Raw genomic sequence first — 26,214 nt, forward strand, 5'->3', positions numbered from 1 at the left:
ATTTGGGTGTACTGCATCACAATGAAAAATAAAGCCAAAGATCTACAAGCATATTGAGCTATCTTAACAGAAATGGTTCAAGTCACATATTTGAAGAAAGGAAAACAAAAATACGGAAACAAAACGAACCTATGTATGAAGTATGAAGGGCTTGTAAAATTCTGTGGTAGATACTAGTGGTCATAAGCATAGAGAGTGCATAGTTTGAACAAAGAGCATAATTACAAATAAGGGCAAAAAAAGGTAGACTGACAAGCAATTTTTTTGATGCTGCATGAGCAAACTCTTTCATCTGTCTACCCGGGTGACCTTTCTCTACTCTGATTAAATCAAGAACAAAATACTTTTCAAGTTGTTTCCCATACAAAAAAATAGATTTGAAGCCACCGTGGCACTTAAAGCTAAATATATACGTGAACACCTTTGGTGAGAGGGGTTAGGATTTCATACACCAAACTATTTTTTTGCCCTTTTTTGGACCGTATCCCTTTGGATGTTTTGTCCCAATCACAACATGTCCGCTTCTCGACTTCCATCAGTTTGATGTGATGATCCAACAGCAAGAGCCCAAAATGCAGCATCTTAGAGCAATGATATGCAAAGCCAACAGCACCACCTTCCTTAACTTGCCTCTTGTTATTCCAACTTTTGGTAAAAGTGTGGGACACATTTCTTATCTGCGTGGTCCGCTGAAGCAGAAGATAACATACGCTGACATGCTGCACTGATCGGTAAATGGATATGTAGAGGCATGCAAACACCACCGCTGCACATCAAAAACCAACCGAAAACCAAAAAAAAAAAAAAAAAAAAAAACGACCAAAAAATGGATGCAGCAAAGATCCACCTGCGTCAGACGTGGTGGCAAAGAGAGTCAAGGGGCAGATGTTGATGGAATATTCTCACCACAAATTTCTTTTTCATTCAAATAACACAAACTAGAAAAATACATAGCACCACAGACGAGAGAAAATAGCACCTAGGTTGACTTCTTTGTGTTTTCATTAAAATGTGACATCATCTCCCACTGTTTTAATCGGACAGATGAGTATTTGAGCAAAAAAAAATAGAAGCTGTTAAAAGGAGATCTGTTGAGAGGGCACAAGAGGAGGAATGTAATTCTTTCTTTTTTGTTCGTTATGCAAATCAACTGTCACATAATATCACAGAGCTTGTTTTCGTCTTTTATTTCCATACTGTTCTTAAATTACAACAAGGTGTGCTCCACAACTGCAACAAGACAGGACTTCCCGATTTTTGTTTGTTTTTCAATTTACAAGTCGAATTTCCTCACGTCCAAAATACTTCTACAATTTAGATGTTATCCCTGTATCCATCGTCTCCTACCTCACAATTAGTAAAGTCACATGCATGTTTTGAAGCCAGAAGCAATAAACATTACCAGGAAAAATATACAGAATGTACTTACAAACATAAAAATTATTTATATATATTTATATATAAGATCCATTCCAAGAGAATGGGGAGACAATTATGCACAAACAAAGCTCTCATAGTGACTGAGCAAACAAACCAAACAAAAGACAAGTGGAAAAAGCCAGGGAGATGAGGGAAACCATGAGATCAGAACTAAAGAAAGAAAAGAGCCAAATCAGATGGAGTCCATGGCAAACGCTGCGACCGTCTGGATCGGCTGCAGCTCTCAGGGTCGCCTTCAATGTTTGGGACAAAAACATCTATATCAAGTGTGATGACGTGGGGCAAGAGCTGTGTATGTGTGTGTGTGGGTGTATGTGTGTGCGAGTGTGTTATGTAGAAGGCAGGATCTGACATCCAGTTTCAAAACTTGCATGTGATGGAGAAGGCACACTGAGGTTTCAAGGTTGCTCTTATTTCATTTTCCTCTATTCCTATAGAATTTCACTGTATTCTCAACTTGATTTCATTTTGCTCATACTTGTTGCTTTATGGAAAAAAAGTTACTTTTTTACAAATAGAATTGTCCTATTCTTTTTCAATTGTTTCTTTTTCTGAGAAAACAAAAAAATATGCTTTTCTCTCCATTTGCTCAGTAAACAGTCTTAGCCGATGAAACAGACAGGGCCCACTTCGAATCCGAACTTCTGCGTGGAGCCACCAAAGTCGTTGAACATGATATCCACAAATGGCACCTGTTCCACCTTTGGCGTGTTGATCTCAAGTACTGTCTTTTCATAGCCCTTTTTCAACTGTTGAAGAGAGGAAGCACAGTAGGAGGGAGAATTATTATGTGAAAAACAAGCATTCTTTACAAGTAAAACATCACACACATTAGCATGGCATTTACTGACTGATCCCCCACAAACACAAAACAGAAACATAATTTCCTGACAATGTTAATTAAAGGAACCCCGCCAACCACCCGCAGACACTCACACACAAACACACATCACACATCACACTCTTTTTCCTTACCGCGCATCCATCCACGATGGCGCGGATGTAAGGGTTGTTATCGTAAGACATCTCCTCATCGTTGGAGCCCAGCAAGCGGATGGCCTTGTCGTAGTTGTCCTGGTCCATGTCGTGCCAGGCCACCGACTGGTAGCAGTTGTATGTCATGTTCTGTCTGGCTGCAGCGCTCAGCAAGCGCAAGAAAGTCATCTGGACCACGCCGATGGGGTTACCCTCTGCATCCACGTAGGAGAGCTAATAAAAAAAAAAACAGATGGAGTTGAACATCAATAGCTTCACACCAGGGGAAGGGACCAGTGTAACAGAATAAGTGGACTGAGAGGAAGAGCAGTCTGAAGATCCTTAAAAAAGATTTACTGAACACAATGTCATGTTTATACTGTGCAGTGTTTTGGTCTCTTGGGAGTCTTTTTGATTTAATTTATGGCTAGTAATTTGTATTCCTGTTTTACTGCTGTGTTGGGATTTCTCGGGCATGTGGCTTATTGACAACAGTATTAGAAGATGGAGGTCATCCAGGGATTCAGAGTTAAGATGCACCATCACTCAGGCATGCTTGCTGCAATGCTACAGTATGTGGTTAAACCAACAATAAATAAAAACAAAATGTTGCTAACATTTAGGTGATATATTACAGCTTTTTGCCATGATCATTAATGGATAAGGCTAGTGCTCTTTTTAAAAAATGTTTCTAACAGTAAACAAATCCCATGAATACTTTCTAACATTAATATACTGTCTGTTTCTCTCAACTCCAAATCCACTAATTCCTACTAAAAATAAAAAATGTTAAAAACATGTAAAACATCAGTTTCCTTTAAACAGCTGGGATCACTGTAGTTTTTACTTTATGGCAATTACTTATATTATACTTGAAATAGACAAAAAACAACCAAATACAGTATCCATGTTCATCGTTATGACAACAGTGGATCATTCTATTAAACTTTGGCTGCAAACATTATACCTAGTAGTAGTAGTAGTAGTAGTAGTAGTAGTAGTATGATGTATTAATTGGTGGATTTGGCCCTTAAGTGATGTGTAAATATGTATGAATGTCTCCAGGGAAAAGATGAACACAGTCCACATCTCTTAAGCACTGGATCAATTCATGACACTTTATAAAAAGGGTGAAGAGAAAGGGTGCAACATATTTCCTGGGCTTAATGCCTGGAAGCTGCACTGATGTGAAAGGCTTAATGTGGGAAAATCTGTCTTCAAAGTACAAAAAAAAAAGCATAACTAAACACCTAATTTAAATCTTAATTATGTAATTATGTAAAATATATATCCAATATGAGCAAATTATGGTAAAATCTGAAGAATGTAATTTATTTAATAGGGAATGTGTTGCAGTAATGATATGTTAATTGCCTGATAATTTTCCTATCATTAACTTGAGAACTAAGAATTTTGCTTTTCAAGCTCCTGTTACAGAAACTAGAGCTATATACCATTGAGATAATTAGTGTGCTTTAATTATGACTGATAAGATACCAGGTTTGGAACCAGTCACGGTTTAGTTAAATGTCCGTAAGTGACTATCTGCATACCAACCATCAGGAATCCATTAGATCCACATGGTAGCTTCGTCTTTCAGACAAACAGGACTTACTGAATGTAGCGCGCATGCAGCGTTCATGCTTTGCAGCAGGAGCAGCAAATCATCTGGACCTTTTCTTTCTTGACTTGTTCTTGCACATAAGCACGCTTTCACACGCACACATCAGCACGCATGCAAACCCAGAGTACCGACACTCAAAGTTGATATTAACAGAAAGAGCTGATCATTTTCTCTAGCAATTTTGGCAACAGTTTAGTGCCAATGACTGATTTAATTAGCCAATTAATCACACGATTGAAACAATGAAGACTCTGTTCTGCGATTTATGTCTATGAGTGTTGGCACTGTGGCTCAAAGACAATAAAATGCCACCATTGTGATGTTTTCATCCACAAGAGTGGCTGGGAAGTCCCATGCTTTCCTCATTTACCCCCCTTGCCCCGAGCAGTGTGTGTATCCAGCCCGACATCACCAGAGAAACATTACCTCTTTATCATCACAGCCGCAAGTCAGCAGTGACTGAGTACCCAGAAGCCCCTGGGTAGTGACTGAGTACCTGACCTGTTTGACTCAGAGCTACTGTGCCGGATCTAAATAGTGTTTAAGGGAGACACTGGGAATGTGAGTGCAGCTGAACGGCTGCAGCAGAGAGAAAATTACACGTATTTTTCCCTCCCTTGTGGAGGATACATGACCCGCTGAGGCAGGAACTTGTTGAGATCTATAACTAAAAAAAAACCTAATGTGTAAGGAGTGTTAAATGATTTATTCACTCTCAGGGGTTTTTGTCCACACTATTAAATCAACTATCTATGAATATACAGCTGCCTCTTGAGTCAGGATAGAGTCAAGGCACACAGTCACTCTTGGGTGATGCTTTCTTAATGTAGCAGAGGTAAGGCACAGTGGATATACAGTCAAAGATTTCCATAGTGGAGCAGCAGTGCATTGTTTGCTTCATTAGATGTCAAATATGCTGCTTCATCACAGTTAAATCTTGTCTGTATGCTCCACAAACCTCTTCTCCATTTCCTTATAAGAGCATCCCCTATGCTGGTTGACTGAAGGTGAGAGCATCTCGTGCTGAATCATGCAACACAAGAACATAACCAACGAGCAAAGTGCCGAAGTCCAATACATACTTTGCAGTGCAGTACCAGAACCATGCAGAGCCTCAAGCGCACAGAGTCCCGACCTCAGCCGTGACTCTGGCACCGCAGGCAGGGCCACTTACCAGAGAACCTCTCTTGTAGTGACTATACCATGTGCCTGGCGAGTCTTTGGGCCATTTTGCCATTTTGCTCTGTAAAATATAAGAGGCATTCAGGGAAGGGAAAGGGACTTGGGAAGTTGGGAGTCTGGCTTACCAGTTTACCACGTTTGAATTCACTGAACCAGGAGCCGGGATTCTCCTTTACCCAGGATGTGAGCCTAGCCTGGGGGCATGGATCGACAGAGAGGCAGAGCAGGAGGAGGAGGAGGAGGAAAAAAACAGCAGTGTTAAAGAAAAAGAAACAGATCTGACAGAAACACATCCCCTCTCAGATTTTTTTTTTTGTCTTCTCCCCTCTTTCTCCTTCTGGTTGTCCTCTGAGGAGTCTTCCACACCTGAAACAGCACTGTGTGAGATCAGCTAGACCAACTGGACCAGGGTTGAAGATTATTGTAAGCCATTAGGGCCATTTTGTATAGTACAAACTATAGCTGGCGAGTAATTGCTGCTGAAATATTCATGAGTACACAGCGATTAATTAAGAAATGATTGCCTGCAATGAGCTCTTATACCTCGGCCTCTATCCCTGATGTTCAGTGTTAGTGTAGCCATGGTGTACTAACTTTGTTATGTCATTAAAAGCTGTGAATTGGCCAACAGGGCACAGCTCTAATGGGCTCAGCCATGACAATGATGAATGTCCCTATAATTAGATAGCAGGGTTTGATATGGAACTGTCATCAGTAGCTTAATGCGTTAATGAATGATGGGCCGGAGATCACTTATCGCTGGGAGATGGCATACATTAGACCCATGCTGCCTTGAAGGTGACCTCCAGTTGTTTTCAGTTTCAGTGGAGAAGACCAAATATATCCTTGCTGTGACTTTCTCTTTTTTTCTAGAAGCCATGACAGCATGTCGGGGTTAGTGAATGTGAATCTGTTCGATATGTGGACAGTGTAACTACGGCACGTGCTCTGTGCCAATCTAAACGCGTGTGGGAGTATTTCCAGTCTTTTTACAAAGACTGACAGCACAGGCTTTTCTTCTCACCCCTGACACAAATGAGAGCAGCCCATCACCAGCACACTATAAAAAGTCTTCTTCATTATTCTGGGCTTAAGCAAACTCCTGCTCCTCTGAGGCTTGGTGAGTGGGATCATTAAAGTGGCTGTAGCCTTGTGCTATTACACAACCCTCCACTTGTCAAAGGCGGTGTTTCCAATGTTTCACCACTCTGCTACTCTCCTCTCCACTACACACTCATGCATAATGAAGCGAAAATCTCCTCAATGTGCCTGTCACCTGCCAAAAGCCTTTAAATGTGATAAAGTCCTTAATGGCTTTCTATCTTGAAAATGGCGCTGGAACATTAAGAGTGTGTACGAGCTGGTGTAAATTTGTGGGTTTGAATTGAAGCAGTCAACTCACTGCTTTTACTAAGTGTGAAAACTAAACCATGAGATTTAGCCTGTTTGTAGAATAAGTTTTCCTCGGCCCTCGTGGGAAATGCAGGCAGCGCTGGTGAGTCATCTACCACGTCTTCTTACAACAGCACAACAACACACCAGGTAATCTCAGGGAGGCTAATTATATGGATACATGAGTAAGAGCAATAGAGTTACTGTTACAAACAACAATGTCTTGAGATATTCTGGTTATTTTACAGTATACACGACACTTAATTGCAGACATGAGGAAAAAAAAATTGTTCAACTCATCATAGTATTCAGCTTGTTATCTAACTGTCAATCAAATCATGACCTGGAGGCTATAAAACAAAAATAATAAACATTTTACCCCTATTCAGACATCCTTCCATTATTTTGCTCACCATATCCTCGACCTGACTGTCCTTGTGTTTGCGCGTGTGTGTGTGTGTGTGCATACAATCAGCCAGACTTACCCCTTCAGACTTCTTATCTGGGAAGATGCAGCTCTCTCCACCTGCTGTGAAGTTGCAGTAAACCTTGAAGGAGTCCCGAGAGCAGCCCTGGTTTGGATCGATCCAGTATTCACCTGGAGATGGAGATGTGAAGAGAGTGAAAAGGTGAGGCGGTGTAATTATAGATTGGCATGTATGATTTGAAAACCTGTGCTGCACTCATTCACATATCAAAACAATGTCTCACATTGTATTGCCTGTGTCTTGCATGTGTCTTGCTGCACTCTAAATATATTATGCCTCTGTTGTATCTGGTGAGTGTGTACAGGGAGAAAGACCCCAAACTCTCTTTAAATATCTAGTTGTTTAGCTTGAGGCGAACATTGCATACATTCTAAAGCACTGTCAGAAACCATTCTTAATTACTGTAGTCTTTTGGTAAATTTAGAATTAATTGCATCTCAGCAAACGCCCATCTTCAAATATTGACCCCGCTGTTTGATAATATCCATATTATATTACCCATTCTCCATATGTCAAATTGCCATATTATGAAGCTATGGCGGATTAGCTGCTAAAATATTCAAAATGCAGCGTGTGATGATACACTCACGAGCATTTTCCAACCCTGTATACTGTAAATGTGCCTATATTATAGAGATAATAGATACACATTATCAATAAAAAAGTCAATAATATACCATTACAAACATCAGCTCTGCATCCATCTAACACTCCCTCCAATCTCTCTGACCTTTTAACACTGTGTTCATGCTCAAATCCCCTCATTTACCCGACTTTGGCTTTTTAGTAACGCCCATAAATTTTGTGGGTGAATGCTATTTGCAGTGTATGTGTGCTAACAGCTTTACAACAGGCACATTTGCATAGCAGGCAGACAGAGCCCATTAAAAACATGAATGGTGGCATTGTCTTTTCTCCAACATCTCTAGCAAGCTGCTGTGGGATAACTGCCATTTCAGTGCAGAAATTAAAAAATGGTGGCGAGGAAGGATTAGAGAACAGACCTCATGCCTAATTTTAGACAGAATGTCATACAAACCATCAGGGAAATCAGGGTGGCACAGCTGCAGGTCCTTGCAGGTACGAGCGGGGTTGGCCTGTGTGCCCAGTGGGTGTTTCATCTGCTCGATCTCCAGCTTGAGGGAGTTGAGTGAGCCAAAGATTTCCTCCATGCCATCATCGTAGTCTTTGTAGTTGGCATCCATGGCTGCATCGTCCATCATCTGGCTAGCGTCGATGTTCCTACGCGTTCTGCCCTTCATGGAAGCCTGGATGGGTAGTGGGTGGATGACATCGCCAGGAGGACCCTGTTTATGGAGACATGAGAGAAGACAAATGCCAGTCAGAAATAAGGATGGACATATTGTAAATGTCTATTAAAACCAAAGAGATAATGCCTCACATTAAAGAAAAGATACAAAACTACGATACAATAAAAAAAAAACTGTGGCATTGACTTACAGGAGGTCCAGGAGGTCCAGGTGTACCGCTCTCTCCCTTTGGTCCAGTTTGACCCTGAAAAGGACAGATGAAAATAATTTAAATAAATAACGCATGATTTTATTACTCATGCTCGTTATTTATTACTATTTCCTAGTATTTGTATTGTTTCTGAGGGAATGCAGCTTTCAGCAAAACACTTACCGACGACCCTTTAGCTCCTTTGGGACCGGGAGGACCCTGAAGATGCAAAAATGATTAAGTAATCAATATTAGCTCAAACATTACTTTACATGCCATTTGTTTACACACATACTGTTGTATAACATGTAATAAGCATAGTCTTACAGGTAATCCGGGAGGACCAATGGGACCAAGTGGACCAGAAGGACCAGCGATACCCTAAAGGAAGAAAGAAAATCTGAGAATCCATAACTGTTGCTTATGGAAACTGCTGTTTCCCGGTGCAACAGTATTGATTAGCGTGCAGCATATTAACACTGCTGACTAAATTTCGACCACAGATGTAGAAGATAATCAATAACTTTCAGTGGGCTGATTATTTGCATGAATGGCAGTGTTTGTCTACAACACTTACAGTCTGCTTAGGTATGTAGAATAAAATAAATACAACATTTGAGCATTTTTAGGCATTTTTCCAATGACACTATTGTAGTTTTGTTACTTACATTATCTCCCTTGAGACCAGATGATCCTGAAGGACCAGGAAGACCTCTGTCACCCTTTTCTCCCTGTTCACCTGGAGGTCCAATGAGACCAATAAGACCCGGATGGCCCTGCAGGCAGAGAACACCACACATACACACATCAATACGACAGTCGATAATACACCATCACAAACATTAGCCATGTACTGTATCTTTCTGACACTCCCTCTAATCATTACCGTAATGATTTGATGGCTGGAAACAAACAACAGATCTAATCAATTTGTTGGTAAACAAGCCCATTAGTCTTTGTTACAGTATTTAGCTTATGCTCTGCATCAAAACATGCACATCAGTTGAGCAGGTGCTGCAGTGACTCACCTTTTCTCCTTTGATACCAGAGTCTCCTTTCAAACCGGGTAAACCAGGAGGACCCTGAGAGAGGAATGTCACATTAGGGAGGAGATAACATTGGATGAGGATTCAGATCACACATCATATGAGATACGACAGTTTACAGGCCAGGAGTCACTTCTACTCACCATAGGTCCGGGAGGTCCATCTGGGCCTGGAGAACCGGGAAGACCTTGCTCTCCCTGCACAGAAATACCAATTACTTTGTGTTTCAGCCCCAGCTCACAAGAAAACACAGTTTCCATATATAGCATAACTTCTTTACATCATGCACTGTATGAACACTTGCTCTACCTGCTGTTTTAACAATATTACACAATGCCACCATATCACTGTGATAAATTGATGTAAAGGTAAGAAATACTTACAACTGGGCCAGGGATACCCCTGAGGCCTTCAGAACCAGGCTTGCCAGGTGATCCTTGAGGACCAACAGGACCTGTCTTTCCTTGGGGACCTTCCAAGCCAGACTCTCCCTTTTACACAGAAACAGAATAGACACGAACCATTTGATTCTTGCTTGTTTTCCAGGTTACATGACATTGTTGATGCATTCAGTGAAGAAAAAAGGGAGAAAATGTGTATTGTCTGTTGATGAGTTACCTTGGCTCCCTTCTCTCCTTGTCTTCCTTCAGGTCCTGCTACTCCATGGGGTCCCTATACAGAAAAAATAGAATTAATATAGTGTAGTACAAAAACAGAACATTTGAGCATTTTGACATTTTGCTCAGACAGATAGAAGAGAGCGCAGAATGGTACTTACTCTCTTTCCTGGTGGTCCAGAGGGACCGGACTCTCCAGTGGGACCAGGGGAACCCTATTTTAAAAGTTCATAAAGTGAAAATGAAACAATTTGTAATATAAATTTCAGTGTCCATAAGTGAATGATGAATAACAAACAGAGCTTTGAAAAAGTAACACAATTGGTAGACGACACTCACAGCCTGACCAGCTTCTCCATCATCTCCTTTGTCACCAGGTGGACCATCTAAACCCTGTGTAATAATGGAAAAAGGAACTTAGTGGTGTTGCACTGCATCAAAAACAAACAAAAGGAGTTTGGACAAAGTTTAGCTGATGTATTTTGTAATACGTACAGCTGGACCGGGCTCTCCAGGTGGACCAGGATCACCAGGGAAACCACTTGGACCCTAAAAATCAATAAATATTGACAAGACATTTAGTTTCAGGCCGGTAAGATTATAGCAATAAGTAATGAAATGAATGAAAATGCCCAATGTGGAGAGGCACTTACAGGGCTTCCTTTGGGACCATCATCTCCAGGTGGACCCTTGGGGCCAGGAGGTCCAGCTGCACCAGCGGGGCCACCCTCTCCCTTCTCTCCTCGCTCTCCTCTTGGACCCTGGAATTGCACACACGTTTGTTAGCAAGATAGAATCCAAGAAAAGGAATGTAGGATGGCAAAGTGAACAAAAGAAAAAAACAAACCTTCTTATACTTTATGATTGTGGGTAGACTCATTTGTAGTAAAACTATCTACCAACAATGATTCTTTTTGTTTTTTTGGTAGTGAAATGATTGCAGATCAAATGACTCTACTATGTCCTTATATTCTTTATTGATTCTCATTATTGTAAAAATGGAAGACAGAAAATCAGATAACTTACTGGTGGTCCAAGTTCTCCCTGAAGACCTGGCTCTCCTGTTTCACCAGCATCTCCCTGTTAACACAAAAAGAAAGAGAGAGAGAGAGAAAGAGGGAGGGGGGGTAATAGAGGGTGAGAGAGAGAGACACACATACATTATCAGACAGGTGATTTGTTGATTCAACATGGTTCCAAAAATCCCATCATTTACAGGAGCCCTCACTGTCTTGGTGCCCTTGTCACCCAAGTGGGGATAGAAAGAGATGACACCAGAGATTTCAATCCATCAAGTGCAGGCAGATTGGGTGGCTGGAGCAAGGAGGGTGCTGACCTCACTGTTCTCCCTGGACCCTGTCCATATATCTTGTCCCTTTCCTCCTGCCTTATTGGATAGTTGCCCTGTTGACTCACCTATACACCGGGCACTATCGTTACTCACTGTCACATAAGCCTACCATCCTCCCTGCTGGGATTTTACTGCAGATGCAGTTTGCCACACCTGTTTCAGGAGAAAGTGAGCCCATGTCATGTTTGGAAAACTGGGAGGCGGTAACAAAATAGCAAATTGATAGCAAAGCTTTGCAGAGCGACTGACAAGCTGTGCAGTGATGTGTTATGATAAGCATATCCAGATTCTCCCTAGCATGAACAAAAGCTCTGTATTGTCAACGTAAACTGATACTCTAAATACGAATCTGGCTGTCCTCCAAAACATCTCTTGTTGCAGAAGAAAGAAAAAAAATCCACTCTAAGCAGTTGGTTGGCTTCTTTAAAAGCATGACTGATCCTCTTGTATCTGGAGCATAGACTGATCTTTACACAATGTTGAATCTGCACAGGCTCCTTTCATTATGATAACCTGCTCATGTCCACCATAGGGCAACTGCTAAAATCTGCTGAGAACAGAGCAACTGAGAGCATAAAAGACGGCTGCTCATCACTGTTAAACGCAGGATGTGTTTACAGAGCAAACCTAAGCTCAGTTGCTTGCCAGCTCCCTGTGCTAGCCAGTAAAATGCCAGATCAGCTGAAGCACGATTAACCAAAAGAGCTCTGTGTTTTTTTTTCTTGCACAGGAGAAGGCCCGAGCTAGAGAGATTATAAAGGAGCAAAGGTGAGTCTACTGACTGAACTCGATAAAACAAATCACTCCATCAACATGGACAGAAAGTGATGAGAAAATGCACATCGCTGCAGTCCAGCAGCTGCTGCCAGAGGAAGCCTTTGATAATGAAAGAGCAGCAACAAATAAGAGTGGGAGCTGATTTTATGAGAGTCTTCTTTAATAATGCATTTATCATCTTAGAATTGCAAGTACAGTGCCTCTGAGTATTTATCTGTACTCTCTCCTCCCTGCAACAGCACTGTTGGGGATGGCAGCCTGTCCATTAGATTTGCTGTGCATCTGTAACTCTGCGGTGGGAAAAAAATGATCATGTCCCATTTAAAAGGGTATCATATAAATAGGCGTGTGAAATATTAATGGCTGCAAAAGCCTTGTAAAGAGGTATCATTCACTGTGTTTGCCACACAGAGCACTCAAACAAACTGCTATCTACCTCTTCGCAAGTGTTATAAAAACCAGTCAACTGAATAAAAACTGCATCACACATATCTTATAGGCAGGTTACGATGAAAAATGTGGGTTGTAGTGGCTTGGGATATGGGACGGAACCTTTGTTTTGTTGTCTGCCTCCCTTTATCTTTACTTTTCAGATCTAGAAAGCCGCTGTACTCTATTATCTTGGAACCAAACAAAACCTCAGATGTAAGTGCAAACTCCGGTCACAAGTGTTTGCTGGTGCATCTAACAAATGTTTGCAATTTTCATGCCCTGAGGCGCCATCTGGACAGAAATAAGGCTGCAGCAAGATGAAGACATTGTCATCTCACAGGAGGATACATATCAGCAGGTTGAGTGTACCTCCAAGATGGTCAATCACAACAGTTCCTTTCATCTACTTTAAAAGTCATACATAGTTACCTAATGGGCCAGAAGGAGACACCAAACCGGAGTCATCTATGCGTATTTACTAATTCCATACAAGTTAGACACAATTACTATTAATGAAAATAGACAAAAACATCATAACTGAAAGGACATAATGTCACTTTGGAGAGGTCTGTGTTTATACTCAAATTTACACTGAACTTAAAAAACTGTTGCAATTTTATGTGAAAGGCAAAATGTGACCTGATCCTCTTAAACACAGTCTCAAACAAACACAGGCTGCACCACTCCACCCACCTCAGTACAGGCAGGTATGGTAGAGTAACCAAACAGTCACCAAAAAGAAGTTATGAAATAGAAAAAATGCTCACCTTTTCTCCAACAGCACCGGGGTTTCCAATACCACCAGGAGGTCCCTGAGGGCCATCGGCTCCTGGGGGTCCTGAAGGTCCTCTGGGACCAGGGGGGCCAGGCGGACCCTTTGGGAAAGAGAAAAGACAATTTTATGAGGATACATTAAATCTGCATATTGCTTGTAATGTAATGCACTAAATTCTGATATTGTAATATAAGTTCTTACCATTTGACCAACATCTCCAGTTTCACCTTTTTCACCAGGTGGTCCAGGCAAGCCCTGAGAAATTTGAACAGATTTAAATCATATTGTCTCAGTTTCTCTCAATGATAACATATGACCACTGTCACAGATTTGATTATTAGTCCGCACCTGGAGGCCAACTGGGCCTGGAGGTCCGGGGAATCCTCGTGATCCTTCATCTCCCTTTTGGCCAAATAGACCCTGCTGACCTCTGGGACCAGGCTCACCATCTGCTCCCTGCACAATGATCAGACAAAGCGCTCACAACCAGTGGTACTATTGGCTCAACAGATAAATGAGGTGTTAAATAATTTGACTGCACAACCCAAACTGGACACTTACAGCAGGACCAGGTGCTCCAACAGGTCCTTGAGGGCCGGTGGGACCAGGTGGACCCTGCAAAGGAGAAGAGGCACATCAAATAGACAATAATTGCATTTTTTGAAGTTTTTTATTGCTCAAAATGACATCAATTAAGAATGTAACATTGGATTGTAAATGAACAACAACTTACATGTTCTCCTTTGTCACCCTTGCTTCCTTTCTGGCCTGGCTCTCCAAGCTCTCCCTAAGGGATGAAACAATCACAATATGAAATTAAAAGAGTGAAAGATAAAACTCTTAACACAAAGTAAACACAAGTAAGAAGGTGATTAAAAAAAACCCAGAAAAGAGGAAAACATATCACAGCACAATAGAACCTACACTCAATTATATCCTACATGTGAAGATATTTTTAGCAGTTTGTATATGGACATTTCTGGTATGTTCATCCTTCTGTGTTGTGGTCACGAATATAATTCCCATCTGAGACAGGATTATCATGAAAGTTGAGTCACTAGTGCTACAGTACTAGCAGCCAAAACAGAAAAGACAATTAGTCCCATCTCAACCTGTTTGCACCAGAATTCCCAGAATTGAAGAACTTTGCACCACTCTCTCAAAACCTCCACATGCTGTGGGTGTTTTGAAAAATAGTGTTAATAACTGCCAAAGCCAAAGGCATTTATTTTTGGGTTTGAGTCAGACAATGCTCTTTGTGAGGCAGCATTAGTCTCCTAAATAAAGGCCTTAGAGTTGTCTGTTCCTCATGGACAGGACTTAAAATGATAAAGTGTCTGAATGTGAGTAAACATTAGCTTGCGAGATCCTTTTCATCTGCATGGCAAATGCCCTCTGTATTCTCTGTGTCCGTCTGCACCGCAGGGACTATTGTAAGGCCAGTTAAGAACTGAGGCATTCTTCAAAGGATAAGAGATAATCCTCTGAGTATCTCCATAGCTGATCTTCCTGCAAATGTTTTTAGAGGGGATGAGGAGTTGTTCTTGCCTCGGAATACTAAAGGGTCACTTTCACACTTTCCATCACTGCCACAAAATCCCTCCCTCTCCTCTATCTGTTTGTACAGGCAGGGTACAAAGCAGCAACAAGGCAGGTTCGCCTTTTAAAGATTTGTTAATCGATGTAAACTCTGGCGGACAAATTCCCCTTAGAGCGTTTAAGGTCACAGTGAAAGAGACCAGAGGATATCTGGCTTAGACCTCAACTGTAAAGTTTAATGCCTTTGTATGGAAGTTAGTGTGTTTGCATTATATAATTGTGTGTGATGCAGAGTGAATTTAAAAATTTAAGTTTCATTTCAGCTTTACAGAACTTCATCATATTTGTGTGTACTTGAACAGGAAAAAAGCCATGAAAAGTAACTTACCTTGTCTCCGTCCTCTCCAGGTGGTCCAGGAGGTCCTCCAGGTCCTGGCAGACCCACAGGTCCCTGAATACCATCTCTTCCAGCTGGCCCTTGAGGTCCTTTTTCTCCCTGTTTTGAATGACATATTTTCAGCCATGCTAAATTTGTGATTTTTTCCCTGTACATCACTGTAATCTCTCTAATGTGATGTTCTTACCGGTCCACCTTTCTCTCCAGCAGGGCCTGGAGGTCCCTGAGGGCCAGGACGTCCAGGTAGACCTGTAGGTCCGGCTGGGCCAGATGGACCACGCTCACCAGGAGAACCCTACAGCATCAGCACACAGCAATGTTAATTATCAGAACGACTGAGTTAAAATATCAAAGTACTTTTAATAGTGAAATAAAATTACAATATCAGGCACATCTACCTTACCAAATAGGTCAGACCTCTCTTATGTAAGTAGCAAACTGTGCATATCATTACATTATATAAGAGCCTGAAACAACTGAGGGTGGGAACTCTGCTATGGAAGCAATTCCCAGAGATTGAGGGAATATAGAAGGTGAGAGCAAGAGAGAGAGAATGAGAGTGACAAACTGAGGATGCGGATGCAGTAAATTGTACTCACAGCAGGGCCAGGTGGGCCATGAGGACCTTCATTTCCTTTCAGACCGTGAGCCCCCTGCAGAACAAAATAAAATAAAGGCTTCAGAAAACAAACACATCTATTGGGGAAACACACATCCTTCTTTACACTGGACTCCACAATTTCAAATAGGCTCAGCATGAGCTGTAAAACCTTGTATAGCCCCCAAAGTGGAGGCTGACAGCAGATGAGGAGAAGGGTTATTTACCAAGACAACATTCTTTATATTAGACATGGGAGACATGGGAGTATCTCACAATTTCTGCATCTGAAAATTAAACTTGAAGCTGGTTCTGCCATTGATTTCTGGCTAGTATGCCTACAGTCACAAATGAAGTGTAGATTGCATAACTAACTGGACATAACTCTATTAAGTGAGAATACTAAATAAACAAATAAATACATAAATAAATAAACAGCCTACAGTTCACTGTTCTTCTGAAGCCTACACAAGAATCCAATAATATGTCTGAATATTGCGGTTCACCACATTAAAGTGACTTAATAGCCCAGAACTATTACACAATAACAAAGCTTTGTGAGATATTGGATTTGTGAGAAGCTATTGTACTCAATCAAATTAGAAAGCAATACTTACCATAGGGCCTGGCAGACCTCTCTCTCCAGGGAAACCTCTTGGCCCAGGGGGACCATCCTTACCTGCTGGGCCAGCAGGGCCAGGGTCACCCTGTAGAGGAAAGCACAATGTTATTAATCCTGTAAATGCAATGTAAGGAACACTGTGATTGTATGTTCTTAGTAACACTTAGGTGACTGCAGAGTAGTATAAAATAGAGCTTCAAAATTCACCTTAGCTCCTTCTTTTCCTGCAGCTCCAGGTAGACCCTGTTCACCAGGTGGGCCTGGGGGTCCAGGGTGGCCCCGATCTCCCATTGGTCCAGTCTCACCTGTTGGTCCCTACAATTAGAAAAAAACAAGAACAAAATCATGGACACTGCAGCATAACCCTCAGTTGCAGAGGAGGTGTGAACACTGGTAAGCAAATTCAGCATTTTAATTACAGAAAAGATGTTAAAATTTCTCCATCTATTGCGAAACGTGGCAAGAAGAAGCTGAGCATTTGCTGAGTGGGAGGTCTACTAGTCCTTAAGGCCACATACAGCTCCGTTATCATCAATGTTCTCAGCTGGCATTAGCAGAGCGGCTGGGAGGGAAAGTCTGCTAAACGTTTATGCATAATGGATGAAGAGCCTATTTGATAATATGAAAGAGGATAAACAACACAAGCCATGGCTCATGTAGTATAGGATAAATCAATTATCTTGTCAAAAAAACAAAAAAAAACTCTAAGAAAGTAACTTTACTAGAGATGTAAGACTTACACTTTGAGATTAATACAAATATTTTATATTTCTGCAATTATTGAGATTTGGCTCTGTACTGCATCCATATCATTACAAGCCATCACTGATAATACACGTAAGCGAGCAACACAGCAAGATAGAGTAATGGTTGATGATTGTCACTTACCTGAGGTCCAACCACACCTGGAGGACCAGGAGGGCCAGTCTTGCCTTGGAATCCCTGCACATGACAGAAGAAATAACAGAATTAGTATACAAGTGACTGGGTGGAATAAAGATGAAAAGATCAGCGTTCAGTTAAGACCAGTTCACTTACAGTTTCTCCTCTCTGTCCAGGATGTCCAGGCAGTCCGTCTTTCCCTGCGGGTCCCTGAGAAATACACACAAACCCACACATGAGGATGCACAGAATGACAAAGGGGATGGGTTTATACAGAGAGCCTTGTGTGGTGGTGTTTAAACTTACAGGTGGGCCCTTTGGTCCTGGGAAACCTGTTGGTCCCTGAGGTCCTGGCAGACCCTGAAAAAACAACAAATGGCCACTGGTCAATAATCAGTTGTCTCTGATTGAAAGTGATACGTGTTATCAGACTGAAATGAGCTTGATGGTACGTACCCTCTCACCGGGAGGTCCTGGTGGGCCATCATTTCCTGAGTTACCCTAAAGAGACAAAAGGAAGAGTCAATGACATGTACTTTAACACATAATATGCAGATAGGCATCAGTGAAATATTTTACACACTTTTGGTCCAGCTTTTCCTGTTGGTCCTCTTGGCCCTCTCTCTCCTCGAGGCCCCTTGAGATGAGAAAAGCAGTGATTAAAATCATAGCATGGTTTCCAAGAAATAATCGTGACATTACAATGTTACGCTTAATTATTGTCTCAGTTTGGATTTCCCTGGAAATCTCCTGTATCTCTATGTTGAGTCTCCATTTTCGTTCAGATGCCAAGCTCGCCATCTGTATCGAAGCACGAGTCTGCTGAGTAAGACTAACCGTTGGTCCTCTTTGTCCGCGTGGGCCAGACTTTCCTGCTGTTCCCTGTGGACACAAACACACACAATGATCAAAGGAGTGGCACTCGCATCATTAAGAAGCTGCATCCTCCAGAAGAATGACCTTAATGCCAGCAGACAATATCATTTGTAAGCAGATTTCAACACAATTGGGCCATTTAGGAGCTCAGAAATAATTGTTTATCATTAATTATGAATTACTTCTTTTCAAACCACCATCAATATTCATCATCACTTATATGTGATTCATTATTACCTTAGAATAGGGAATTATAATTTTTAAAAAATGCACAATATAATTTTACACAATGTTACAATTACAGTGGCTGCATACAACTTTAATGAGAAAAACAATTATATCTTTTGTGTGTGGGTCTTAAGTTTCAAGCAAAGTGCTGTGAAACTATGTTAATTATCCCTTTCTGTATAGGAGCTTAGTCTCATAAACTTCACAAATGGTTTGTGGAGATGAAAAGCTTTATGCGCTCTGCTCCACTCATGGTGATAAACCATTACTTTTGCAGGCAAGCTAATGGCCCATCCCTTAAAACAAAGAAAATGAAACATTGTTCAACTATTACTGAGTGATAAACTTGCTTTTGGTGGTTCGAAATGAAAACTTGTAATGACGAAGGAGCGCAATTGTCTTTCCGTCCTTGGTAAAAATGTTTATTTTCGGGTGATACACCTTTTTCCTTGGTTTATGAATCTGAAACCTGGGACAGGAGCCTGTCTTAAGCACTATGCCTTTATTGATCCAACCCTTGTAGGACTGAGAAGAATAACAAGAGGTCTATTTGACATACCCGAGTTCCTTTCTCTCCATTGGCGCCAGGGAAACCTTGGAAACCCTGAGATCCCTGTGTGACAGAAAGAAAGAAAGTAATTAATCATTTGAGAGACAAACCTTTAATATTATATCCTGTGTTTACTCGCTGAGATATCCTGCGCTCAATTAATGTGACAGGAGACTGGGAGCTCCATGAATAAAAGCAGTGTTTTGCTGTTGTTGTGTCAGGAACTGAAGGCTGACACCAATAGGCAAATTCAAATCCCAAGCTCTTTGATCAGGGAGCTTCAAGCATGTCCAGTTGTCAGCCTTGTGGCTTTGCCTCAGACGGGCTAAAGGATGAGGCATCAAAATTTCAATAAAAGCAGCCTTTCACACACACGTATGCATGTTTCATTCTTTTTCAAACACACACACAACACTTTGGCTGACTAAATTGTGTCTCTTATCAAAAGGATTTTCACAATCACAGACTGAAACACTGAACTAATAACAATATTGTTTACTAATATAAGCTTATTGTGCAATTACCTTTGGTCCTTGTCTTCCTGGGTATCCTGGTAAGCCAGGAACTCCAAGTTTACCCTGTAAAGAGAAGAGATTTACTTAAAAAGGTATTCCAGTGATTGAAAATTGCACCTTCATAATGTTGGCGCGCTCGTTAGAGACAGATGATCAAAAATGATTCAGTAAAGGCAGACAACCTGAATTTCACTTTCTAGTATGAGTCAAACTCCAAAAACAATGGCTCCTACAATTTAACTCAACTGTGTATTTTTAATATCATTATCATATCATTTTATTATTATTCATCTTTTCTGCTTCCTTCATGTTCACTTCTTTCAAACCACATCATCTGGGCTATTTACTCAGGTTTTGCAATGTTCCTCCAGAGACACAGACAATTAAACTGGCTTTACAGGCTGAAATTCATGTGTAAACTTGTTATGACAGTGTAAATACCTATGTTATTTAATTCAATACTGAATGCTGATTGTGATGCATGCAATAAATATATGTGAGTGTATATATATATATATATATAACTAGGGTTCATGTAACTTCAAAATAACTACTTAGTACATTTAAAGGTTATCAATGATAGAGAATCCTAAAAAATCATTTGTACAGCATTTGTAAAACTGATTGATCTTATATAATACAAGACAAGCAGATTTTCTAAGGTCAACATTATACTATATTTACACAGCAGCAAAAATAAATGAAAAACTATATTAAAAAATGCACAAGCACCTTCTAAACGCAGCAGCATTTATTATTACCATTTCAGTTCTTGGCATTTTAACTCAAGGATGAAATGTTGGCGGTTGTGTATACTCTAATTAAATATGAAAATGACTCAGCTGTTGCTGCGTGTGCAATCCAAATACAGTACAAATCAGGTCATACATCTACAACACTGAAAAACCACCACAATGCAAATATATGTGCGATTCAGATTCAGTATGTAGTTTGTTATAGAAAGAAAAAGCTTTGAAGGATAACAAGTAAAAGCACTGTGGTTACTGTGGAACAATGGCACAGCACTATGTAAATGTACTGTGCCATGTCAGAGTTTGTGTAAGAATTTGTTAACATAGTCTCAATGGTACTCAAGATCTGTTCAAGCCTATTTTTAAGCCGTTTGTGAAAGATCATTTACAGGCTGCATCCACTAGAAGGATGAATTAAGTTTTTTTCACTACAGAAAATGGCTGAAGTATTTAACTTAACAGCTTACCCAGTGTTCAATTTAATAAACAATGATAAGAAATGAATCCATTTTATGCTCCCAGCTGGTACGGGAGCAGCAGCAGTGAAAAATCGGTTGCAATTCAGAACAGAATGATCTGAAAAACTATTTTCCTTGTAAAGCCCTGCTGAGCCATCATCCTAGATCAAACATGACTGATGACACAAAATAACAACTTGTTTTTAATCTGTATCATCAGTCAATGTAGAATTTAGGCAGTTTCTGTAGGATATCAGCATATATTAGTTGGTTACATTGGTAAGACAAAAGAACTTACCTTGTCACCACTTGGCCCAAGAGGACCAGCGTCTCCTGGGAGACCTGAACGACCCTTTGGCCCCTCAGGACCATCTTCTCCTCTAGGTCCAGCTGATCCAAGCTCGCCCTGGAAAGCACAGCAAGTACAAATATTACTTGTCTGAACACTGAAGCATAATAGGTTGAACATATTTCAGTCCTCCCAATAACTTTGCAAAACCATTTTCTTAATATAAGTTGTCAGTTGTTTATTAGTGTTAGCACTCTCCTTCTTCCCTGCCTTTTGCTAAGTTTTAGGTGTGTTACAGCCACCCAACATTGATTAGTTGACACACTACATTTCACATTTGCATCACTGAACTCTACAGTTGTCAGGAATGGGTACATACTAGGATACATGTTCTTGTATGTCTAATAGAACACGAAATATGTACATAGCATCGACTGCTAATCAAAACATTTCCCCATACTGCCACTAGTGGTCAAAAACTACAGAGCAGGACTCTGTTGGAAAAAGTTGAGGTCTGGTCCTTAAAGGCCCAAAAATATATTTTCTAAAGAACTTTCTTACTGAGAATGTTTCATTCTGCCAAAGTTTTAGTTTTAATTTTGGCCGCTTCACAAGAAAGATTACTGTGATTTTGTTTTTGTCTGTTTTCTTCCTACTGGTTTAAAGTCGACGGGGCCCTTTTGGAAAAAGCTGATGTCTAGACCTTGGTATTTAATGTTATTGAAGCATACTAGATCACAGATTTGTCATTTTGAGCAAACATACAACCCTTTCAATTCAGTAAAATTCACATCACCCTTTTATAACTGTTGCTTAAAGAATAAAGTATGGCTATTTTCCCTCCCTGTCTGCCCCTCAGAGCAGTTAGTGATCCTATTATTGCTTTTCTCTGTACGTGTGTGCCCCTTCTAGCAGGACACACAATAAATGACAGAGTACAAACTCGCTTTGACAACCATTCGCTGCTTCGGAGACTCAGTGATGTGTGAAAGGTATCTAGTTAAAGGCTGGCTTGTGCAGAGTTGCACAAGCTAGCGTGTGCGTGCATACACCCACACTCCAGAGCACATAAAAAGGCATCAAGCAAACTGTACTTGACTCACACTTGCAAGCTCATCAAATAGAACATTTTAAATTGAGCACACACACACACACACACACACGCACGCACACACACACACACAGACACACAGACACATGCACGCACGCACGCACGCACGCACACACATTTCTTAGGCATGCTTTAAAATGAGTCATTTATATTCTAGTCCATGTGTGTCTTCTCCAGAGCAGAGGGGCTCCTCAAATCTTTGCTTTCATCTGGATCTGCTACATCTCCAGAGAAAAACAGGCTGGAGCCCCATGTCTCTCTCAAGGGTTTGAAGGGGTTTAAAGTGCCATTGATTTCTCCTTACTTTCTGCACTCAGCTATAGACAGCCCAGTTAAGGATTGGGAGTTTGATGTTTGAAGGGTTGAAGCGACTTATGTTTCTCACTGTAAAAGGTAGTTTTCCCAAGACTTGACAGTGTAAATCCCTAATACAGTTTGGAAGAGGAAGCTGTTGCTGGGCAGACCTGTCAAACCTGCGCTCAACTCCTAAAGGACTGACTGGAAAGTGGCAGAGGGGATAAGAAAGGAATTGGAAACTGCTCACGTAAACTCGTACACAAAAGCACACTCCAACAGCTGGCAAAAGGAACAACACCTTATGTTTGCTCATTACCCACAAGTCCTCAGTAGTCACAGAGGCTTAGGCCATAAGGGGCGAGTGTGACAGGAGTGGTTGGTACTTTTACTTTGCTCAGGTAAAGGTCAGCCCAAGAACGATTTTGCTTGCAGAAGTTGTCTAACTCTTTTAATTGATTTTGATTTCATTCATACTTCCAGCACTCAAAAACATGATTGACACAAACTGTAAAGAAAAATATAAATATAAATTCTTACCCTGTCACCCTTGATACCCATATCTCCCTTGAAGCCGGGGAAGCCGTCTTCTCCCTAGCAAGTGAAGATAGTAGATAGAGAGGTGAGGATGTAATGAAGGAGAGAGAATTGGATAATACAGATGTTGAAACCATTTGTGTGATGTTCACACACAGACACTCAACGGCAAGCATACACGCAGATGTCAAAATCCCCTGTTGCCATAGAAACTCTTCATCACCTTTTTTATTTTGTGTCAGTAAAATGCAGAAGGGTTTTACAGGATTTCATCCAGACTATGATTTGCCATACACAGTTTATCAGCACTATCATCCACCATCATTGTCTGCCTATTAATGTCCATTATAATTCATATTAATACTACATTTTCTCTGAAGTTCAAAGTCTCTTCCTTTGACATATTTAAAAAAAAAACTTTCTTAGCCAACAGTCTGCGTTCTCTTACCTTTTCACCCTTGTGTCCTTTAAGACCGCGCACGCCGTCGGCTCCCTGTGATGCAAGAACAGACAGAAGTTAAAGGGTGAGAGCATTGATAACTAATGGAGGAGGACATTCACCACCAATGTGAAGATAATAATTTACTCAAATACAGCTGTGAGGTCAGAAAAGTGATCTGATATAGATTTTGTTAATGTTCATTGTTCTATAGACTTTACTTTGTGTTGGATGCCTTTAGATCTGTTTTATCTGTTAATTACTACACAACTGTAAAAGCAAATGAAATCTTAATGGCTACATTTCTTGACCATTCTTCTCTTCTGCTCAGACAGAACAGACACTTCAGACGTGAGCCATTCACCAAGGATACTGTTAGCTAGATATTAAGCCACTTGTGTGATCCCCTTTCTCTGTGGAAGCTTTCATGATCAGATCAGTCACACCCTCTTGCCAAGAATTATTTGATAGGATTTCTTTTGTCTCCGTTTTATCAGCTGGTAATGCACTAAACAAGAGAAGGGTAGTGAGCCTTGAGCTGTTATCAGTCCCAATGACAGACGCAGCATCACCTTGTGTGAGCTAAGAGATGTAAGATCTGAAAAGATGAGTTTTTCGGTCTTAATCTTTGCACCATGTTTTCTTTTATGTCTCTGCAACAAATGTAGAGGCCAATGAACTATTTAAGGTAGTTCTTCTTTCAAGGAAGCGTAATTAGACAGAAAACTAGGGCTTTAAATGTATTAAACAACAGCTTTTTATAAATCATACTTTTTCTGTTGGACAAACCTTGGAAATAATAACAGATTTTTTTTCAGAAGCACTTTCATAAGATAATGGCCATCTCTCAGTTCATTACACTTGTTAATTGAAGGTTACCACTAGCTGATGATATCACAAATTCATTTCTCAGTGGTTAATAATCAACTTACCTTCACGCCTCGGGGTCCAGGATAACCAATGGGTCCTTGAGGGCCAGCAGGGCCCTGGAGAGAAAAAGATCTTTGGTGAGAGATTGTAACACACAAACCATTAATGTGCATACATGCACAGTTCTTCTGTTATCTGCATTAATGCAAAATGTTTTATGCAAATGTGTCTGAAGTAGGACAAAGGGAGGGAAAAGAAACTTAAAAACGTAAATAAATTAAAGAATGAATAAAATGCAGGCTCCAAAATTAGGAGATATGTGTGCAGAGATAAAGCATACCAGGTGTCCTTTGTCTCCAGAAGGCCCTTCCTTTCCAGGGTGACCCTGTGAATAATTAAGAGAAATATTATTGCATCTCATTTCAGTATAATTACCACCATAAATACTACAACAGCCCTTATAACTGAGGGATTAAGTTGTAAAGCTATTTCAGGATGTATCAAAGTGGAAAATTGGAATAAGAGCCTTTTGAGCTCAATCTCATTTGGGATTTTATCCTTAATGCACAGAATTATAGACGCACTACCGGCCATTACTGGACTCTAAAAGCTAAGACTGCCATTTGGGACTTCACAATGCATTACACACATACTACACATGTATATGCACATACACAACCACAGTGCAGAATCCCTAGGCACAAAACTACACATCTAATACACACATGAATGTAAAGAGAAACAAAAAGGAGGGAAGGAAATTGATTGCATTCTCGTGAGACAGAGAAGCTCTGCAAAACCTCTGATGGCCTTTCAGTGATGAGAGCAAGACTGAAAAAGGAAATAGATACAAGAGGGAACAGAAATGAGGAGCAGGAGGAGAGGCTGTTGATAAAGGATGCAACAAATGGATGAATACAAAAAAAAAGCTAAATGTGTGTAAATGGTGGCAAGACTATTTCTATTCTAAAAAGACTTTAAAAGCCATTAAAGGACAAGTAGATAATGTATCTATCTTCCTTTCTCTTTCACCAAGTCCTTCCTTTTTTTTTTTTTTTACAGAATCTTCCTGTCTTTTTCTAGCCCTGCAGCTATTCATATTTCACAGCCTCTCTTGTCTCAGTCTCTCTTAGATGCCACCTGGTGCCTTCCAAGACACATCTGCCATTAGTGCAGGTGTCTTCTGTGCTGTCTGCACAGGGATGGAAAAGAGAGTGTTTGCATGTATATTTCTGTGTGTGGGTGGTGAGTTGCACAGCTACACAGCTGTGGTAATGTGTTGTATCATACATATGTCTCAGCCAAATAATTATCTCAGTATGGCTTAAATGTGTTAAGTGGTTGTTAAACATTAACGTTTGATGCACTGCTTTAAAAATGCTGTTTCTCGCATTTATGCAAGTTCTGAATAGTTTTTAAAAATGCATAGAGTGAAAGGGGGAATGAAAGAGGTTATTTGGGTATTTTAATTGCATACATTTCTTGTGCAGTTTGTACAGTAAACTCACCGGTGGACCATCAGCACCTGGCATTCCTGGCAAACCTGGTTTTCCAGTAGGGCCCTAAAACAAAGACAAGACCCAATGTTAGGACAACTAAGACATCAAAAAGTATGACAAGACAAACAAATCAAATGTTAGAGGTATGAAAGTCTGTAAAAGAACAAAATCTGAAAAAATAAGAGTGTACAGCCTTGT

At 40.6% G+C, this 26,214-nt stretch overlaps 1 protein-coding gene across 1 annotated transcript in view; it reads right to left on the bottom strand.

Moving 5' to 3' along the window:
* Positions 1-805: 805 nt before the first annotated feature.
* The window catches only part of col5a1 (procollagen, type V, alpha 1), a 72,604-nt gene continuing 47,195 nt past the window's right edge, over positions 806-26,214 (bottom strand). Inside the window, exons 25-66 of the mRNA XM_053339659.1 lie at positions 26,026-26,079; positions 24,858-24,902; positions 24,580-24,633; positions 23,657-23,701; positions 23,212-23,265; positions 21,276-21,383; positions 19,777-19,830; positions 19,262-19,315; positions 18,436-18,480; positions 18,182-18,235; positions 18,055-18,099; positions 17,905-17,958; positions 17,755-17,808; positions 17,605-17,658; positions 16,924-17,031; positions 16,712-16,801; positions 16,096-16,149; positions 15,684-15,791; positions 15,488-15,595; positions 14,294-14,347; positions 14,122-14,175; positions 13,909-14,016; positions 13,762-13,815; positions 13,553-13,660; positions 11,252-11,305; positions 10,879-10,986; positions 10,721-10,774; positions 10,565-10,618; positions 10,387-10,440; positions 10,227-10,280; positions 9,992-10,099; positions 9,752-9,805; positions 9,591-9,644; positions 9,231-9,338; positions 8,890-8,943; positions 8,746-8,781; positions 8,563-8,616; positions 8,141-8,408; positions 7,099-7,211; positions 5,347-5,415; positions 2,416-2,649; positions 806-2,189 (exon numbers count right to left, since the gene is read on the bottom strand). Coding sequence (XP_053195634.1) covers positions 2,043-2,189; positions 2,416-2,649; positions 5,347-5,415; positions 7,099-7,211; positions 8,141-8,408; positions 8,563-8,616; positions 8,746-8,781; positions 8,890-8,943; positions 9,231-9,338; positions 9,591-9,644; positions 9,752-9,805; positions 9,992-10,099; positions 10,227-10,280; positions 10,387-10,440; positions 10,565-10,618; positions 10,721-10,774; positions 10,879-10,986; positions 11,252-11,305; positions 13,553-13,660; positions 13,762-13,815; positions 13,909-14,016; positions 14,122-14,175; positions 14,294-14,347; positions 15,488-15,595; positions 15,684-15,791; positions 16,096-16,149; positions 16,712-16,801; positions 16,924-17,031; positions 17,605-17,658; positions 17,755-17,808; positions 17,905-17,958; positions 18,055-18,099; positions 18,182-18,235; positions 18,436-18,480; positions 19,262-19,315; positions 19,777-19,830; positions 21,276-21,383; positions 23,212-23,265; positions 23,657-23,701; positions 24,580-24,633; positions 24,858-24,902; positions 26,026-26,079 — 3,297 coding nt within the window. The 3' untranslated portion in view covers positions 806-2,042. The remainder of the gene's footprint in view (positions 2,190-2,415; positions 2,650-5,346; positions 5,416-7,098; positions 7,212-8,140; positions 8,409-8,562; positions 8,617-8,745; positions 8,782-8,889; positions 8,944-9,230; positions 9,339-9,590; positions 9,645-9,751; positions 9,806-9,991; positions 10,100-10,226; positions 10,281-10,386; positions 10,441-10,564; positions 10,619-10,720; positions 10,775-10,878; positions 10,987-11,251; positions 11,306-13,552; positions 13,661-13,761; positions 13,816-13,908; positions 14,017-14,121; positions 14,176-14,293; positions 14,348-15,487; positions 15,596-15,683; positions 15,792-16,095; positions 16,150-16,711; positions 16,802-16,923; positions 17,032-17,604; positions 17,659-17,754; positions 17,809-17,904; positions 17,959-18,054; positions 18,100-18,181; positions 18,236-18,435; positions 18,481-19,261; positions 19,316-19,776; positions 19,831-21,275; positions 21,384-23,211; positions 23,266-23,656; positions 23,702-24,579; positions 24,634-24,857; positions 24,903-26,025; positions 26,080-26,214) is intronic.

The sequence above is a fragment of the Scomber japonicus genome, chromosome 19 (assembly GCF_027409825.1).
Source record: "Scomber japonicus isolate fScoJap1 chromosome 19, fScoJap1.pri, whole genome shotgun sequence".
Taxonomy (NCBI): Eukaryota; Metazoa; Chordata; class Actinopteri; order Scombriformes; family Scombridae; genus Scomber; species Scomber japonicus.